The following is an 18,627-nucleotide window of genomic DNA, read 5'->3' on the forward strand; positions in this document are numbered from 1 at the left end:
TTCTTCTTCTACTTCTACTTCTTTTTCTACTTCTATTTCTTTTTCTTCTTCTTCTTTTTCCTTTTCATTTTCTTCTTCTTTTTCCTTTTCCTTTTCTTCTTTTTTTCTTCTTCTTTTTATTTTATTTTATTGTCATTTTTACTTTTCTTCTTTTTCCGCTTTTTCTTCTTTTTCATTTTCTTCTTCTTTTCTTCTTCTTCTTCTTCTTCTTCTACTTCTACTTCTTTTTCTTCCTCTTCTTCTACTTCTTTTTCTTCTTCTTCTTTTCTTCTTCTCCTTTTTCTTCTTCTTCTTCTCCTTCTCCTTCTTTTTCCTTTTCATTTTCTTCTTTTCTTCTTTTTCTTCTTCTTTTTATTTTATTGTCATTTTTATTTTTCGTCTTTTTACGCTTTTTCTTCTTCTTCTTCTTCTTCTTCTCCTTCTCCTTCTTCATCTTCTTCTTCTTCTTCTTCTTCTTCTCCTTCTTCTTCTTCTTCTCCTCCAGTCTTCTTCTTCTTCTTCTACTTCTACTGCTTTTTCTTCTTCTTCTTCTTCTTCTTCTTCTTCTTCTTCTTCTTCTTCTTCTTCTTCTTCTTCTTCTTAGTGCTCTCGCTTCACAGCTAGAAGGTCCGGGTTCGATTCCCACCTGGACGGGGTCTTTCTGTGTGGAGTTTGCATGTTCTCCCCGTGTCTGCGTAGGTTTCCTCCGGGTACTCCGGTTTCCCCTACCACTAAAAACATGCACAATAGGCCAGGATGAATGATGTGTGTGAGTGAATGTATGGTGGTGGTCAGAGGGTCCGTTGGCGCAGACGTGTGTAGTCGCGAAAGCGCCTCTGACAGTCTCCCCCAGGGGAAACTGAAGCTACAATCGTAGTTACCACCACTGAGTGTGGAGTGAATGTCTCATGTCTCATGTAAAGCGCTTTGTGACTATATGTCTGTGAAAGGCGCTATATATATAAAGATCTTCTTCTTCTTCTTCTTCTTCAAAGGTTTGGGCACCCCTGTAAATGTTCAGGATTTTCCTTTATAAATCATCTTATCCAGACAGGATAAGAAATTTCAGTCAAATATATCACGTAGGAGATGAGCAAGGCGATATTTGAGAAGTGAATAAAGTTTATATGATTTATGGAAAGTGTGCAAGAATAATTCAAACCAAATTAGGCATGTGCATAAATGTAGGCACCACAAAAGCAAAATTAACTCCTTTGCAGAAATAACAGCCTCCCCTTCGTGTCAGGATTCAGGCAGAAGGTATTTTGGACCATTCTTCTTGAAAACATCTCCAGGCTGTAGACATTGTATTATTGTTATAATTTATAAAACAATCGTGCATTCCCTCTCTTTAAAGTGATAGTCTGTAAGTGCAAATGTCATAATAGATTGCACATTTTTGACCTCCTGGGCCTGCAAACACAACCATATAACCGGCCTGTCAGGTCCACTCAGGCGGGAGCTTGATCGTTTACATTTGATATTCCTGTCTCTCTTTCCTCATTTTGCAAACTTACATACTGTCTCTTTAATGTGAGCCTTCACAGTGAAAGTACTTAAAGGACATTAGAGCAACTGTTTGTCGTGTTTGGCAGTATGTTAAGTGGGCACAGTGCCAAAAAGTATGTAGGCTTTTCCCCCAAAATGGCAGGAAATATACCTTTAACCTCTTAACCCCCGCCTTAACTCAGCGCATTTTGTCCTGTTCAGCTTTACCTGAATCTTAAAAGCTTCCTGACCGGTGTTGGCATACCAGTGTGATTTTTGTAGCGTTTTTTTAGTTTTTTCATTGCTTTTTTTGTTGCTTTTTTGCAGTTTTTTCGCTTTTTTAAAATTGTGTTATTGTTGTTTTTCCCATACGTTTTTGTCACTTTTTGGTTGTGTTTTCATCGCAATTTTGACCATTTCTTTTAAGAAGCTTTTAGATTTGGGTCATGCCAAACTGGAGAAAATGTGCTCAGTTCAGGTGGGGGTTCAGAGGTTAACAAACACTGATGCCAGTGTCTCCACATAGAAACATTCCATTGTTGCCGTGTGCAGCCTGATACGGCCTGTTTGTTCCTGGAGACCTGTGCCGAGGGGAGGAGTCTGCAGCCGCTGATTTGCAAGGCAAATGTTTCTGCAGTCTGTGGCTCAGAGCAACAGCAGGCTCTCTGGGTGACTCAGGGTGGGCACAGGCACAGCAGCAGGCTCTCTGGGTGACTCAGGGTGGGCACAGCAGGTCCTCTGGGTGGGCACAGGCACAGCAGGTCCTCTGGGTGGCTCTGGGTGGACACAACAGGTCCTCTAGGTGGCTCTGGGTGGGCACAGGTACAGCAGGTCCTCTGGGTGGGCACAGGCACAGCAGGTCCTCTAGGTGGCTCAGGGTGGGCACAGGTACAGCAGGTCCTCTGGGTGGGCACAGGTACAGCAGGTCCTCTGGGTGGGCACAGGTACAGCAGGTCCTCTGGGTGGCTCTGGGTGGGCACAGCAGGTCCTCTGGGTGGCTCTGGGTGGGCGCAGCTCGGAGGACTGTGTGATGGAGTCGCAGCAGAGAGTCGCCCTGGTCTTCCTCCTCCTCATGTCCACAGGTAATCAATCCTTCCATCATCTCTGTATTTGCTTTGACCTACAGTACATTACATGTGTTTGACCAGGTGACCAAGATATTTATGGATTTTCAAAACTTTTTCAGTCACTGGGGTTAAAAATGGGTTTATATTGTTTATCTTTTTTCATATTAAAATCCGGGTTAAACCCTTTTGCCCTCTTGAAATATATTGTGTTAGTACATCGATGCTAAAAAGGGACCGCTGTGTGGCCTTTGCAGGATATTATAAGTGATTATTTGTGTCAGCACTGTAAGAAGGAAGAGGAAACTTGTATATAACTAATGCGTCGCGGGGGAATGTAAACAAGAAAGACGAGCTGCCAGTTCATGATCGATAAAAAGACGTCTCATTAACACTGACATGTCCTGACACACTGTTGCAATATTGTATTTATTTTGTAATTAATTGAAGTTTCGTGCAAAGAACTGTGATATGAAGAATGCATTGGTAAGGTTAAGAATAGGTTTATCATGTGTTTGATGATATTATTCTACATTCCAGTCAGACCCCAGTGCAGGTCTGTCTCTGATGGGGATATAATACGACATGGTTACAAGCTTTTTATAAAAAAAAAGTAGCTTCTTCGTGGTGAACAACGGTCAGCTGCGGTCAGGTGGGTGTGGCGCATGCAGGGCTGTGTTGAATATCCAAACACGGGACTGTTGTGAGGCTGTTGTGATGTTATCGGCACAAACAGAGGCCGAGGTGTTTGGGACAACACGGGGCAGCGGGGCGGCCACACGCAGCACACGCCAACACGCCCCGACAGTGGCTACGTTTACATGCAGGCCGACAATCGGGTCATGACCAGATTTCTGGACTTCTCAGATCAGTAAAGTGGCGTGTAGACAGTTTAATCTGATCAAGGCTGTGTGCCATTCGTCCCACTGCAGAAGGGCATTAGCAGGACTATTGATGCATGAGCAGATGAACCAGTGCAGCCTGTAGAGCTATAGTGTGTAAAATGCTGAGGCTGTCACCAGACTGCGGCTCACAGCCCCTGCCTCCAATTCAGATCACGGCCACATCAAACTACTGTATGTGCAAACTACTGAGAGAGGGAGGAGGGGGGGAGAGCAGGGAGAGAGGGGAGAGAGGAAGAGAAGGAGATGGGAGAGAGAGAGAGAGAGAGAGAGAGGAGAGAGAGAGGAGGGGGCAGAGAGGGAAGAGAGGAAGAGAAGGGGATGAGAGAGGGAGAGAGAGGAGAGAAAAACAAAAGAGAGAGAGGGGAGAGAGGAAGAGAAGGGAGAGAGAGAAGAGGGGAGAGAGAGGGAGAGAGGAACAGAAGAGAGAGAGGGGAGAGAGGGAGAGAAGGGAGAGAGAGGAGAGGGGAGAGAGAGGGAGAGAGAAACAGAAGAGAGAGAGGGGAGAGAGAGGGAGAGATAAACAGAAGAGAGAGAGGGGAGAGAGGAAGAGAAGGGAGAGAGAGAAGAGGGGAGAGAGAGGGAGAGAGGAACAGAAGAGAGAGAGGGGAGAGAGAGGGAGAGATAAACAGAAGAGAGAGAGGGGAGAGAGGGAGAGAAGGGAGAGAGAGGAGAGGGGAGAGAGGGAGAGAGAAACAGAAGAGAGAGAGGGGAGAGAGGAAAAGAGAGAGGGAGAGAGAGAGAAGGGGAGAGAGGGAGAGAGGAAGATAAGGAAATGAGAGAAAGGGAGAGTGAGGGAGAGAGAGAGAGAGAGAGAGTGGAGAGAGGAAGAGAAGGGAGAGAGAGGAGAGGGGAGAGAGGAAGAGAAACATGAGAGAGAGAGAGAGAAAAAGAGGCTGATGCTACATGGGACACTTTGGCTCCAAGTCCAAAAAGTGGAGGTGCAATCATCAAAAGGTCACATTGCATTAAAAAAACACACAACTAAACTGTCACACACAGAACCAGGAGTTTAGGAATATCAGATTTTTTCAAATAAATATAAACATTTATATACAGTAGTGATTTTCTACCTCCAATAAACTCTCTCTCTGCTTTATGTCCACAAACATATATCACCAGCTGACCAGACCGCCTTTGGGTGAATAGTGAGTGAGTGGTTGGTGATCAGAGCTCAGATCAGCAGCCTCCCGTACGTCTACCCCAGGGCAGCTGTGGCTATGGTGTGAATGAATAATGCACAAAACTGTAAAGCGACTTTGAGCATGTGGAAAGGGGCTACAGAACTGTAATGCATTAAAACATCGTTGCACATGGATTTGACCCTGGAATTCACAAAAGCAGGTACAGACCCTTTATGTTTGTAGGTAAAGGCAGTGACTGTTTGACTCTCTCCTTTTCACAGAGGGGTGCTGCTACATCCACAGCCCGTCTGTGCTGCTGGCCCGGGCCAAAGGCCAGTCTGTTCTCCTGTCAGTGAGCACGCTCTTCCCCTTGGAGCAGGTGGAGCTCCAGGGCACTTGGTCCCACACGCCGACCACCAGCAGGGGCAGTAAGACCACACTGGTCAGCTTCACCAAAGAGTCCACCATCACTGACCTGCTGCACCGTCGCCGCCTGCGCTTCATCCAGCCTCTGTCTCTGCAAATCCACAACCTGAGCCAGGCAGACGAGGGCTTCTATCAGCTCAAGGTCAACCTGGAGTTCCACAACCGGACGGGGGGGGTGCAGACGGTGGAGAGGACCGTGCAGGTCACGGTGGACGGTTGGTATTTGCACTTTTGATGCATTTGTGAGAGCAAAAGGTCCAGTTACCATAGTTACCACCACCTCTGTTTTAAAACACAACATTGTCGTGAACACAACCCTTTGGTTTTACTCATGACAAACTTATTGTTACAGAAACCTTACAGATGATGCTGAATCGAACTAGACAATGTGTTTGAGAAATTATAACATTATGTTTTTATGTTTTCTTGAAAATTATGAAAATAGTTCCTACATGATGTACAATATGTTGAGCTGATTTAGGACACTTTTCATGAGCTGATCCAAAAATCTCATTGGTTTTGCTCAACAGGTCAATTCTTCACCCCTAAATGCTGCCGAAGCGTATTGTCTTTATAAAGTCTTAGTCTTGGCATCTGCCTGTCCACAATCAGGGAGAGGCTAGAGCTGGTTTGAACATCATTTGCATTTGTGCAGATATTTTGGCACAAGGCAGCAGTGCTCACAAACAAGCGATTAATGAAAGGTACAGTGGGAACCATGTTTACATACGCTTTATAAAAAAACAGAATTGATATGAAACCAGAACTAACTTTTACTTTTTTAGGTCAATTACAATTTTAAAGTTATTTCTATTTGCGAGAGATACAATATTCTAGCAACGTTTTTGAAAAGCCTGAGAACACCGTCCCAATTGTTAAATGCGGGGGGGGCAGCATCATGCTGCGGGGCTGTTTTGCTGCGGGAGGGACTTCACAAAATATGACATCATGAAAAAAGAACTCTATGTGGAAATATTGGAGAAACATCTCAAGACAAGCTTGGGCGCAGATGGATCTTCCAAATGGACAATGACCCAAAGCAAACTGACAAACTGGTCAAGGAAAACAAAGTCAGTGTTTGGAAGTGGTCATCACAAAGTCCTGATCTCAGTCCAGTTGAAATGTATGGGCAGAGCTGAAAAGGCATAGGCACACAAGGCGGCTACAAATGTGACTCAGTTACACCAGTTCTGTTTGGAGGAATGGACCAAAACTCCTCCAACTATTGTGAGGAGCTTGAGGAAGGAAGTTAAACAGTTTAAAGGCAATGCTACCAAATATTAATGAAATGTATTTAAATGTTTGGCTTTGTAAAAAGTAACAAAGACATTAGCTAAAAAAAAATCTATCTCTCATTCTTGTGACATTTAGCAAATAGAAATATTTTCTAAAATTCTAATTGATTTAAAACAGTCAAAGTTAATTCTGGTTTCATGTCTGACAGTGAGAAAAATAATGCAAATGTGTCTCTTTATAAAGTGTATGTAAACGTATGGTTCCCACTGTATATATAAGGACTTTTATTATGTGAGTTCATTTCTTAGAAATGTGGAATGTCAGAAAACTGTAGTGTAAAGCGGCCTCCTGGTTGGGGCTGGTTAGGGTCAGTTTTAACAGAAAGTCAACATCATGAGCCTCATGGAAAACAGAGATTGGAAAATCCAACCTGACCTGATACAGAAATGTTCAGATTCCGCGTTGCAAAAATGTTCTAAATCAGTTACAAAGTTCCACACATAAAGTGTTTGTTTGTAGCCCAGTGTAGTCAGTCTTTCACCAGGCAAATGAGCCTAACCCCGAGTGAAAGGGTTTTTCTCTTTAGACCCTGAGCAGAATGTGTCCCAGACTTTGAGTTGCCAGATCCTATGACAAAGTTCAATTTGCAGGAAACTAAAGGGCCCGACCGATGTTTGGGTATTTTACATATACATATCTCTGGAACAGTGAACAAAATAATGATGAAGCATCACAAACACAAACACAAACACAAACACAATCACAAACACAAACACAAACACAAACACAAACACAAACATCGGTCTATGAAAAATCAGTCGACCCCTTGAACCTTTACTAATATCTGTTTAACTATAAGCTATTTGTAAGATTTAAAAAATACATCTTGAAATGTCGGCCTTTACATCAGCTATCGGCCAACCCACATCATATCGGTATCGGTATTGATATCGATGTCGATATTGGGCCCTACAGGAAACATCTGGCTCTCTCAGCTCCAGGTCTTGGCTGTCTTAACCCCTGCCTGTGTCCTCAGTGCTGCTTAAAGCTCAGTGACTCCTGAGCAGTACTAGGGCCTAACTGCTCGTGTCTCCCCCTGGTGGCAGAGCCGGTGTCCACCCCAGTCGTGGAGAGGAGTCCGGGGCACGTGGTGGTGGAGGACCAGGTCAACGTGACGTGGAGGTGCTGGGCGCCCAGAGGGACGCGGGTCAGCTTCCTCTGGCTGAAGGACGGTGTCAGGGTGGTCCCGTCCACACGACACCAGCTGTCCCCAGACAACTCCAGCCTGGTGCTGAGCCCGGTGAGGAGGCAGGACCGCGGCCTGTACCACTGTGTGGTCACTAACCCGGTCAGCAGCAGCCGGAGCAGCGCGGCCGCTCAGCTCAGTGTCTACTGTGAGTCGGACAATGTTATGCTCAACTGACTTAAAGTGACAGTCCGTAAGTTTGAATGTTTTACAGATGTTATTGTATATAGTTGACCTGCAATTTTACGTAATATAAGTAATGTTAAACCATATTTTTCTAAAGTCCCTCCCTTTACTGATCTCAGACTCTAATGAGAATCCCTCGTCTGACCAATGAGACGAGACGCTTGAATCCGCAGAATGGTTCTAACTTCCGTGTAACTCCTTTGCCTTACATGTTGTTATGTCTATTTTTTATTTTTTATTTAATAACATAAAAAGTTAAAACACAAAAGTGCTAAACAATATGTTGATGAAAAGTAACGTCAAAGAGGGAGACTGAAGGAGTTTGTTGTGTGTTTCCTTGTTTTGCGAAAGGATCAACCAATCACAGCGCTTGTGTTCTGCACTTGTGTTCTTGCTCTTCAGCGGCAGGTGCAGCTGTCGCGGACACTCTGATTGGCTCCCACGTGTGTCCAGCACGTAAACGTATAAAGCGTTGGGAATTAGCAGCAGCGCGTGTCAGCTGTTCAGAGCGGCGTGAAGTGGGAGGAGACAGGAGTAAAAACACACATTCTGGAATCATTTATTGATCTGAATTTGGAGCAACATAACCATCTCTACTACAACATAAAGACACAGTAGCTGTGTCTAATAAGGAAGTGAAACTATAAACAGCACAAAACATGCCAAACTAATGAAAACTGGGACCGGTTTCTTTTCTTTTCTTTGGTATATATATATATATATATATATATATATATATATATATATATATATATATATATATAGATATATAGATATATAGATAGAAAGATAGTGTCTAATGTGTCATATGCACTTTAAATGAATTGGAGAAACATTGAATCAGTGCGATTAAAAGCTTGTTGTGAACATTACGCATTTTACTAACTAACCCTAACCCCTATAGGGAAAGCTTATTTCCCTATAGGGGTGACCAAAATAAAAGCTGAAACTTATATAATATAAAATAACATTCCTACAGTATCTCCCTTTAATGATGTATTTTAAAGTAGGGAATGTAAGATTAATTGAGTAAATAGTTCATAAACATGACCAGTCTGTGTCCCAGGAGAGGAAAACATTCCAAATACTGATGGTAGATCATAACCAAAGCCTTTGACAGGATGTAACAGTATCTTTGTTTCCACTGACCCAAACTTGTGCCCTCATGTGTTTCCGTCAGACGGCCCCTACGACCTGGCGGTGCGCTCGGCCCTTGGCCCGCGCACGGGTCAGGTGTTCACCATCGGCCCGGGACAGCTGGCTCTCTTTGAGTGCCAGGCTGACTCGAACCCGCCCAACACCTGCATGTGGATCTCCACGAGCCACAACGGCTCCCAGGTGATCGCCGAGGGCCCCAGACTACAGCTGCCCCCCCACCGGCTGGCCCAGGCCGAGGAGTACCTGTGCCGCGCCTTCAACAACGTCACGCACAAGCAGCAGGAGGCGCACTTCACCCTGGTGATGGTGGCCAGCGGGGCAGGTGACCAAAGTGCATCCATTCCTTATCCCAGCGCAGAGTCTTCAGTTTGGCTTTATTCAAATCTAAACGCTTTGGGGAAAATAGCGACCAAAATGAGGATGAAAACGCAACAAAAAAAGTGACAAAAAATGTGCTGGAAAAGCAACAATAACACAATTAAAAAAGTGACAAAAGCACAACCAAAAAGGTAACAAAAAACGACAAAAACCTGACCAATAAAAACTATGAAAACACGACAAAAATGAGACAAAAATGAGACAAAAATGAGACAAAAATGAGACAAAATGAGACAAAAATGAGACACAAATGAGACAAAAATGAGACAAAAATGAGAAAGCCTGTCGCCACATCATGGAGATAGGTCCCCGGGCGCGGCACTGCCGTCGACCACTGCTCCTTACGGGTTGCCCCAGCGGCATCGAAGGATGGGTTAAATGCAGAGAACGAATTTCCCTACGGGGACAATAAAGTAAACAAACAAACAAACAAACAAACAAACAAACAAACAAACAAACAAACAAACAAACAAAAATGAGACAAAATGAGACAAAATGAGACAAAATGAGACAAACATGAGTCAAAAATGAGACAAAAATGAGACAAAATGGGACAAAAATGAGACAAAAATGAGACAAAAATGAGACAAAATGAGACAAAATGAGACAAAATGAGACAAAAATGAGACAAAAAAGAGACAAAAATGAGACAAAAAAGAGACAAAAATGAGACAAAAATGAGACAAAAATGTGACGAAAGCACAACAAAAATGCTTAAGAAATGTGACAGGAAGGCGGCGACAAAGTGACAAAAAAATAATCTGTTTTGTTGGTCTTAGCTTTCAAATGAGGCATTGCTATAGGCTGTAAACTCCAGTCGAGAAGCTTTTAGATTTGGGTAAAGCTGAACTGGAGAAAATGTGCTCCGTTAAGGAGAGGTTAAAAGATTTGATCAATCCACAGTACTTTTTATCAAGTCTTCTCGTGAATGTTTTCTGAAAACAATCCTCATGCGTAAAACTAAAAACTACAAGTGGACTTGGTTGGGTTTTCACTGCCTTAAATCTGTTGGAGGAAACTGAGGAACGGAGTCAAACTTGGATGTTTGACAAATTGGACAAAATGATCGTGTGAAACGGGCACGGAAGTAAATACTGAGAGTTTCATCAAAACATGCAGCTGAATGTGCTTTGGACCATTTGTATATATATATTTTAAAGTGAATTCAGGCACAAAAGATCCAGACTTTTAGATGAAATGCTGACTCTGAACACCTGCAGTGCTTTTCTGTGATGTTTAAAGCCGTCATTGTGGGACAAATCCTTTAGTATTGACTCTTTACACGTTGAAAATGTGTAAACACGGCTGAATAATTTGAATCTGACTTAACTTTATTGAAAATGTGGGACATTGTCTAAGTAGGTGGGTATAGCAGGTAGCAGGTATAGCAGGTATAGCAGGTCGCAGGTATAGCAGGTAGCAGGTATAGCAGGTAGCAGGTATAACAGGTAGCAGGTATAGCAGGTAGCAGGTAGCAGGTATAGCAGGTAACAGGTATAGCAGGTAGCAGGTATAGCAGGTAGCAGGTATAGCAGGTAGCAGGTATAGCAGGTAGCAGGTATAGCAGGTAGCAGGTATAGCAGGTAGCAGGTATAGCAGGTCGCAGGTGTAGCAGGTAGCAGGTATAGCAGGTAGCAGGTATAGCAGGTAGCAGGTGTAGCAGGCAGCAGGTATAGCAGGTAGCAGGTATAGCAGGTAGCAGGTATAGCAGGTAGCAGGTATAGCAGGTAACAGGTATAGCAGGTAGCAGGTATAGCAGGTAGCAGGTATAGCAGGTAGCAGGGTCTCACCTCGCGCCGCCCTCTCTATGCATTTAGGAAAGACAACACAGCTGCACTGGTGCTCAGGCAGTGCTTCTGTCCTGTGTCTTTGTAATTGATTATAAAGTAGGGTTGTTCTGATACCAATAGGCTCAGTGTAGCTTCCAATTTGAAGTACCAGTCTGCATCGGCTCAGATTAATGTAGTGAGGGAGGGGCCGATGGTGCAGACTGGTAGCCTCACTTTTGTCAGTCTACCCCAGGGCAGCTGTGGCAATCACTGAGTATGGATTATGAATAATGCAATATAAAGCGTTGAGTGTCCAGAAAAGCGCTGTATAAAACCAATGCATTATCATTATTTTCATTATTTTAACCAAATTAAATAGTTAACCCCTCCTGGAACCGCCACCTTAATGTGCTGGAGGGGTTTGAGCGCCCGAATGATCTTAGGAGCTCTGTTTTGGGGGCTTCGTGCCCCTGGTAGGGTCTCCCATGGCAAACTGGTCCTAGGTGACGGGTCAGACAAAGAGCGGTTCAGAAGCCCCTTATGAGAGACCAACAGGCCTGGTTAATCGTGAGGCCGTCCTCCCGTGGACCCACCACCTGCAGGAGGAGCCATAAGGGGCTGGTGCAATGAGATTTGGGCAGCTCCAACTTCCACGACCCGGCAACGGAAAAGTGGAAAAAAAATGGATGGATGGATAAATAGTTAAAAATCAGCAAATATGACGTTAAGAGAAAGAAAACAGTTTATTTGTTTGAAATAAATCTGTACGTTACTTTATGTTTTTCTTTATCCTAATGCAGTGGTTCCCAAAGTGTGGTCTGGGGCTCCCTGGGGGGGCCTCAGAGGCACTGCAAAGTCTATAAGGTATCCATTGATTGATGCAATTGGGTTTTTGAAAGGAAATGTCTTACGCATTTGTTCAAATGTACTGCTTTAAAACTTACAGATGTGCTCATTTAAGATGTCATTTTGGCGGTAAAATAATGGCCAATACCTTTAAATAGAGTAAATGATTCACACAGTATAAGGGGGACTGACGAGGGGACTGTGGGAATGACTGTCTTAATGTTTTGATACAGTTGTGGGGGCGTCGGTTTTAAACTGGGAGATGTGGCTTGACTACAAGGGGAGGCTGTGAACCACTGCAGTCACAATGCTGCTCCATTCTGCCCTAGTCCTTCTTCCACTCTAAAGACTAAGTAAAGGCATCAAAGAGATAACACCAAATGCATCTACCATGTGTAGTGTGTGCAGAGCCTCCTCAGTGATGCTGCTCTGATACACAGTTTAGACTCTCTGTCCTCACTGGTGAGTGACCGCTGGTGTGTCGTCGACAGGGCGGGACAGACAGGCTCAGGACAGCAGGCCGTCCTCCCCTCTGACCGTGCTGACCGTGCTCTCTCTGCTCGCCTTGGCCTGTGGGCTGCTCCTGCTGCTGTGGAAACGCTTCCATCCCAGAGGTCTGCTTTTACCGTTTTATTGTCATCGCTTTCCTCGCACAGTGTTCACTGGACTAACAAATCCCTCTCTCTTCTACAGCGGTGACAGACCTTCACAACAGGCCTACTGGGCCAAACAGCCCGCATTGTTCAGGTAATAATAGGTCTTATGTTACATTCAAACAGCTGCAGACCGACCCTGATCTGTGTGGGACGTCCTGTATTTGAGGTGTCAAACGTGGGACAGATATTGTCTCATATTTCCGCTCATCCTTAAAGAACATCCACAGCAAGCCTTTTTGTCTGGAAATAATGTCAAACCCTGTCTCTGACCATTACTGCATGTTTTTAATGTCACCGGTTTGAAACAGTGAAAGTCCTCGGCAAAAACTGTGAGGAAACGTAATTACACCCCTGAAGTGGCCCTGAAGTTCGTGGAGCTGGTCAGGATGCTCTCTATAGTCCCTCTGTAGAAGAACCTCACAGTGATGGAGCTGGTCAGGATGCTCTCTATAGTCCCTCTGTAGAAGAACCACACAGTGATGGAGCCGGTCAGGATGCTCTCTATAGTCCCTCTGTAGAGGAACCACACAGTGATGGTCAGGATGCTCTCTATAGTCCCTCTGTAGAAGAACCACACAGTGATGGAGCCGATCAGGATGCTCTCTATAGTCCCTCTGTAGAAGAACCACACAGTGATGGAGCCGGTCAGGATGCTCTCTATAGTCCCTCTGTAGAGGAACCACACAGTGATGGAGCTGGTCAGGATGCTCTCTATAGTCCCTCTGTAGAGGAACCACACAGTGATGGAGCTGGTCAGGATGCTCTCTATAGTCCCTCTGTAGAAGAACCACACAGTGATGGAGCCGATCAGGATGCTCTCTATAGTCCCTCTGTAGAAGAACCACACAGTGATGGAGCTGGTCAGGATGCTCTCTATAGTCCCTCTGTAGAAGAACCACACAGTGATGGAGCCGGTCAGGATGCTCTCTATAGTCCCTCTGTAGAGGAACCACACAGTGATGGTCAGGATGCTCTCTATAGTCCCTCTGTAGAAGAACCACACAGTGATGGAGCCGATCAGGATGCTCTCTATAGTCCCTCTGTAGAAGAACCACACAGTGATGGAGCCGGTCAGGATGCTCTCTATAGTCCCTCTGTAGAAGAACCACACAGTGATGGAGCCGGTCAGGATGCTCTCTATAGTCCCTCTGTAGAAGAACCACAGTGATGGAGCTGGTCAGGATGCTCTCTATAGTCCCTCTGTAGAAGAACCACACAGTGATGGAGCTGGTCAGGATGCTCTCTATAGTCCCTCTGTAGAAGAACCACACAGTGATGGAGCTGGTCAGGATGTTCTCTATAGTCCCTCTGTAGAAGAACCTCACAGTGATGGAGCTGGTCAGGATGCTCTCTATAGTCCCTCTGTAGAAGAACCTCACAGTGATGGAGCTGGTCAGGATGCTCCTCTATAGTCCCTCTGTAGAAGAACCACACAGTGATGGAGCCGATCAGGATGCTCTCTATAGTCCCTCTGTAGAAGAACCACACAGTGATGGAGCCGGTCAGGATGCTCTCTATAGTCCCTCTGTAGAAGAACCACACAGTGATGGAGCCGGTCAGGATGCTCTCTATAGTCCCTCTGTAGAAGAACCACAGTGATGGAGCTGGTCAGGATGCTCTCTATAGTCCCTCTGTAGAAGAACCACACAGTGATGGAGCTGGTCAGGATGCTCTCTATAGTCCCTCTGTAGAAGAACCACACAGTGATGGAGCTGGTCAGGATGTTCTCTATAGTCCCTCTGTAGAAGAACCTCACAGTGATGGAGCTGGTCAGGATGCTCTCTATAGTCCCTCTGTAGAAGAACCTCACAGTGATGGAGCTGGTCAGGATGCTCCTCTATAGTCCCTCTGTAGAAGAACCACACAGTGATGGAGCTGGTCAGGATGTTCTCTATAGTCCCCCTGTAGAAGAACCACACAGTGATGGAGCTGGTCAGGATGCTCTCTATAGTCCCTCTGTAGAAGAACCTCACAGTGATGGAGCTGGTCAGGATGCTCTCTATAGTCCCTCTGTAGAAGAACCTCACAGTGATGGAGCTGGTCAGGATGCTCTCTATAGTCCCTCTGTAGAAGAACCACACAGTGATGGAGCTGGTCAGGATGCTCTCTATAGTCCCTCTGTAGAAGAACCACACAGTGATGGAGCTGGTCAGGTTCATAGTGTTTGGTGTTCATGTGATTGTGATTGTGCAGGTCATGAAGACGCGGCCGAAGACTTTGGCGTTTATGAGTTTCTGGCCCCACAGTCGGCTCAGGTACTGTCTCCTCTCTTTCATGTCTGACCTAAACCAGCGCTGACTTTAACGCTCCCTCTGGTCCCACAGTTCTCCTCCAGGTCTGTCCCTCACCAGGACCTGCACTCCACCATCTACGAAGTCATCCGGCACGTCCCAGAGCCCACACCCGGAGTCAGCCCTCAGCCTGTGGGAGGGTTTCAACCGCTCAACGCTGAACTTTGATGAAGATGTTTTGCAAAACCACGAGACTTCAGTTTTGAGTGACTTCACCAGATTATATTTTCCCGGCCTTTCCAGCTTCAGATTCATCTTTTCAGTTTAGTCACAGTTGCATGTCATAAAAAAGTGAAATACAGTTATTTGTACTTACACACAGAGTAAAACATCAAACATCTGTTTCAAATTTTGAATTGAATTTTTTGTGAAAGTTGACTTTGACAAACTATTGCACCTGCACAAGACACGAAAATATTATTAAAGGTCACATGTTTTATTTAATGTATGTAATGTATTTTTTTATTCATGCACTATTCTGTGAAAGCCACAAATGTAATCTTGAGCTTTTTTATTGTCTGTATAATCATTGGGAGTCAATAAAAATGGAGCACGTTGAATTATAAACTTTTTTCTTTAAAATCGCTCTTGGAGCTGTTTTCAAAAGTGAAAAACAGAAACACATCATGAGCTGCTGAGTCGCCTGAAAGAATCTTTAATACATTCATCTGAAAACTGATTTAAAGGAAGCTGAAACTAAAGGGATCGTTAGAACAACTTGGACTTGGACAGTCTGCACATGTACACGGATCTCAGCTCCAACAGTTTGCTAAATGTCTCTCCGGACGGTCTCCACATGCGGTGCTGACATCTTCATCTGACACATCAGCGCCGTGGCTCCAGAGGGGGAAGGAAGGAAGCGCGGTTTGAAGTTAAAACTGTCGTCTACAGCACATATTGGCTTAGTAGGGCAAATATGAAATAAAATATAGTAAAAAATAGATCTTTTTTGGGAGGAAAAAAAACTGTGGTCGTGAGAAGGGCAGTTAAAGGGCACAGGGCATTGATCGATTTGCAATGCACTATCAATAAACCTTGCAGCCCTGAAATCAGCCAGTGTGAAAACACCCGAAACAAAACCCAAGGGTGAGAAACAACAACAAAGCAACACGATCCAGGATCCAGGAGAGATAATGATGCTAAAGGAGCCAGTGAGTTCAGCGTTAGCCCGGCCTGAGCCATCCACAAACTCCAACTATCATTTACTGCATGTACGTCTGCGTCTGATCTCAGTGGCCGCGTTACATTGGTTGAGTTTCAACCATTCAGTGAACGGGGGAGGTTATGACAGAGTTGTGACAAGTCTGTTACTTGTGTGTGAACGTTCAGTAAAAAAATCAAAATAAAATCTTTATGTTTAGGGTTGTAAACATGACAAAATGTGCACAAGTTCAAGGTGTGTGAATACTTTCGAGAGGCACTGTATTTAGTCACACAGTAGCCGACGAACATATGATATTTTGGTCATACTACAGTCTGATAATCAACTTTTAATTTAGTTTTAGTCACATTTTAGTCAGCAAAACTATTACTTTAAACTTATGACTAAAACGTGACAGTTTTGGAGGTAGAACTAAATTATCATTATTATTATTTTGGAGTCATTTTTCATGTAGATTAGTCCTACTACTTCCTTGGGGAAAGACGCTTCATCCATCTTTTCATGTGTGTGAATGTGGTTGGTGGTGGTTCGATGGTGCAGGTTGACGGTCTAAGTTCAGTCTACACCAGTGCGGCCCTCAGACTTCTGGTTTTATTCGGCACACATCACCAGAGATGGTACTTTTTATTGCAATCTTAATAATCCCACACAATTAAAACCTCAAAAAGTCACATTCATTGTGAGGCAGAGCTGGCACTGTGGCTCCAAACCTAAATAAAGGTTTAGGCTCTTAAAGAAACCCTGGTAACTTTCCACCACTGAGGACGGCGTAAATAAATGACTAGTGTAGTGCGTTGAGAAACACTGGGTTGTACAGCTAGATCCAAATGTAAGCCACTATTATGAAACACTTTGTTCTTCCTTGTCTCTCTTCCTTTATGCATTTATGTTGTTCGCCTCATTTGAAAGATAAGACCTTCAAAAAGGTTGATTTTCTGTCGTTTAAACATTGTAACTACAAATACAGCTGCTATTGATGAGACTGTAGTTTTCATACATTTCAAAACAGAAGAAAACGATCCGCGATGCTTCAAATCAGTCTCAGGAGAAAAGCGGAAGAAATTGTAACAGTTTCTCATTTACAAAAACGTGACACAAAGAACGGGCGTTTAAAACCTTTGCAGCATTTCTGTTGATTAAGCTGCATCATTAAAATGCATTTACATGGTTAGTCTGGTGTTATAAGTGATTTGCCTCAGGTGCTCTGTGGAGCGGGTCACACTGTTTTTAATGCAGGCTAGCTGATACCGTAGAAATGCGCTAGCCTAGCACTAGCCTAGCGCCATCTAACTCTTCAAATATAAGAACTGCATGAATTACAAAAAAAAAAAAATATCTCAAGGTACCAGCAACACTCTGGAGAACTAGGAAATGAGGCCCTATGTGAAAAATCCCTTTAAACTTAAAGTGTGTATTCAAAAGGCATGATTTGATGTTTAGAAGCTCAGTCGTAGCTAAATGTATGCCTAATGTTAAGATGAACATAGAAAAGCTGGTAGTGACTCAACCAAAATAGAAACACAGTCCTATTTACATGAGCAGAGCTGAACCAGAATAGAAGAGCTACATGTAGAGCTTTAGTCTGTGTGCTACATGCTCTAGTCGTCTTCAGACCCAGACCAAAGTGTCAGAGGTCAGTGTCCACCGCCCAACAAAAAAAAAAAAAAACCATCACTGAGTGCATTTTCTCCAGTTCAGCTTTATCCAAATCTCAAAGGTTACAGCCTATAGGCCAGTGTAACGCCTCATTTAAAAGAGAAGACCTACAAAACACATCCTAATGGATCTTTTTGCTTGCGCCGTTGCCGCCTCGTCATCACTTTCTTGACATTTCTTTCCTGTTACTCTTTTGTGGCTTTTTTGTTGCATATTCGTTGCTTTTCTTTGTCACCTTGTCATCGCTTTTTTTTTGTCACATTATTGTCACTTTTTCATTGCTTCTTTTGTCACTTTCCTGTTACTCTTTGGTTGCTTTGTGGTCTCGCTTTTGTTACTCTTTTGTTGCAATTTCGTCTCATTTTTGTTACTATTTTGACACTTTACTCGAGAAGCTTTTAGATTTGGGTAAAGCTAAACTGGTTCAGAAGTGTTAACATCATTCTTTTGCTCGATCAAAATAGAGGAACAAAAACAAACTTCTAACTTCTACAGTATAACGTGTTTTGTGTCAAAGTTTCAAATTCGACAAAACACAGAAAACGAGCATTAAACGTCCAGCAATGTGTCCAAGGAGTTCACTGCTTTAGTCTTGATCCAGTATTAAAACACAGCTTTACCAAAGGCCAGCAGGGGGCGCACTTCCTCCCCGTGCACAGACATCAGGACAGGAGAGTTTGATGGAGTCAGAACTGTACAAACACAGAGGAGCTGGAGGGAAATCTCCGTGTGACGTACCATGTATCAGCGTGTGGGCTGGCCTTTTTGAGGAAGAAGGACAAAGACTGAATAAGCTGCAGATGGAAAAGGGAAAAATTCAGTAGTAGAAAGTAGAGGCCACCCACAGGCCACTGGGTCACATTTTTAATGCTGTGAAAACATTATTCATTTTATTACTTCCCAGCTATGATTAGCTGCCATTAGCATTAGCATGCTACTTTAGCATTAGCATGCTGCATTGTGCAGTGATCCGATATATTGGTTGACCTCTACTTATTATATATATTTTTGCATAAAGACTGACATAATGCACATATTAGATTTGTTCAAAGGGACCTGA

At 43.9% G+C, this 18,627-nt stretch overlaps 1 protein-coding gene across 1 annotated transcript; it reads left to right on the plus strand.

The window, feature by feature from the left end:
* Window positions 1-2,214: 2,214 nt before the first annotated feature.
* hepacam2 (HEPACAM family member 2) lies at window positions 2,215-14,917 on the plus strand (the record flags this gene model as incomplete). Its single annotated transcript, XM_079570303.1, has 10 exons — window positions 2,215-2,260; window positions 2,327-2,355; window positions 2,418-2,549; window positions 4,839-5,198; window positions 7,326-7,613; window positions 8,832-9,131; window positions 12,294-12,416; window positions 12,496-12,549; window positions 14,652-14,713; window positions 14,783-14,917. The coding sequence occupies exons 3-10, from the start codon at window positions 2,498-2,500 to the stop codon at window positions 14,915-14,917; spliced, it is 1,374 nt and encodes a 457-aa protein (XP_079426429.1). The 5' UTR covers window positions 2,215-2,260; window positions 2,327-2,355; window positions 2,418-2,497.
* Between the last annotated feature and the right edge of the window lie 3,710 nt (window positions 14,918-18,627).

The sequence above is a fragment of the Gobius niger genome, assembly GCF_951799975.1.
Source record: "Gobius niger genome assembly, chromosome: 14".
NCBI lineage: Eukaryota > Metazoa > Chordata > Actinopteri > Gobiiformes > Gobiidae > Gobius > Gobius niger.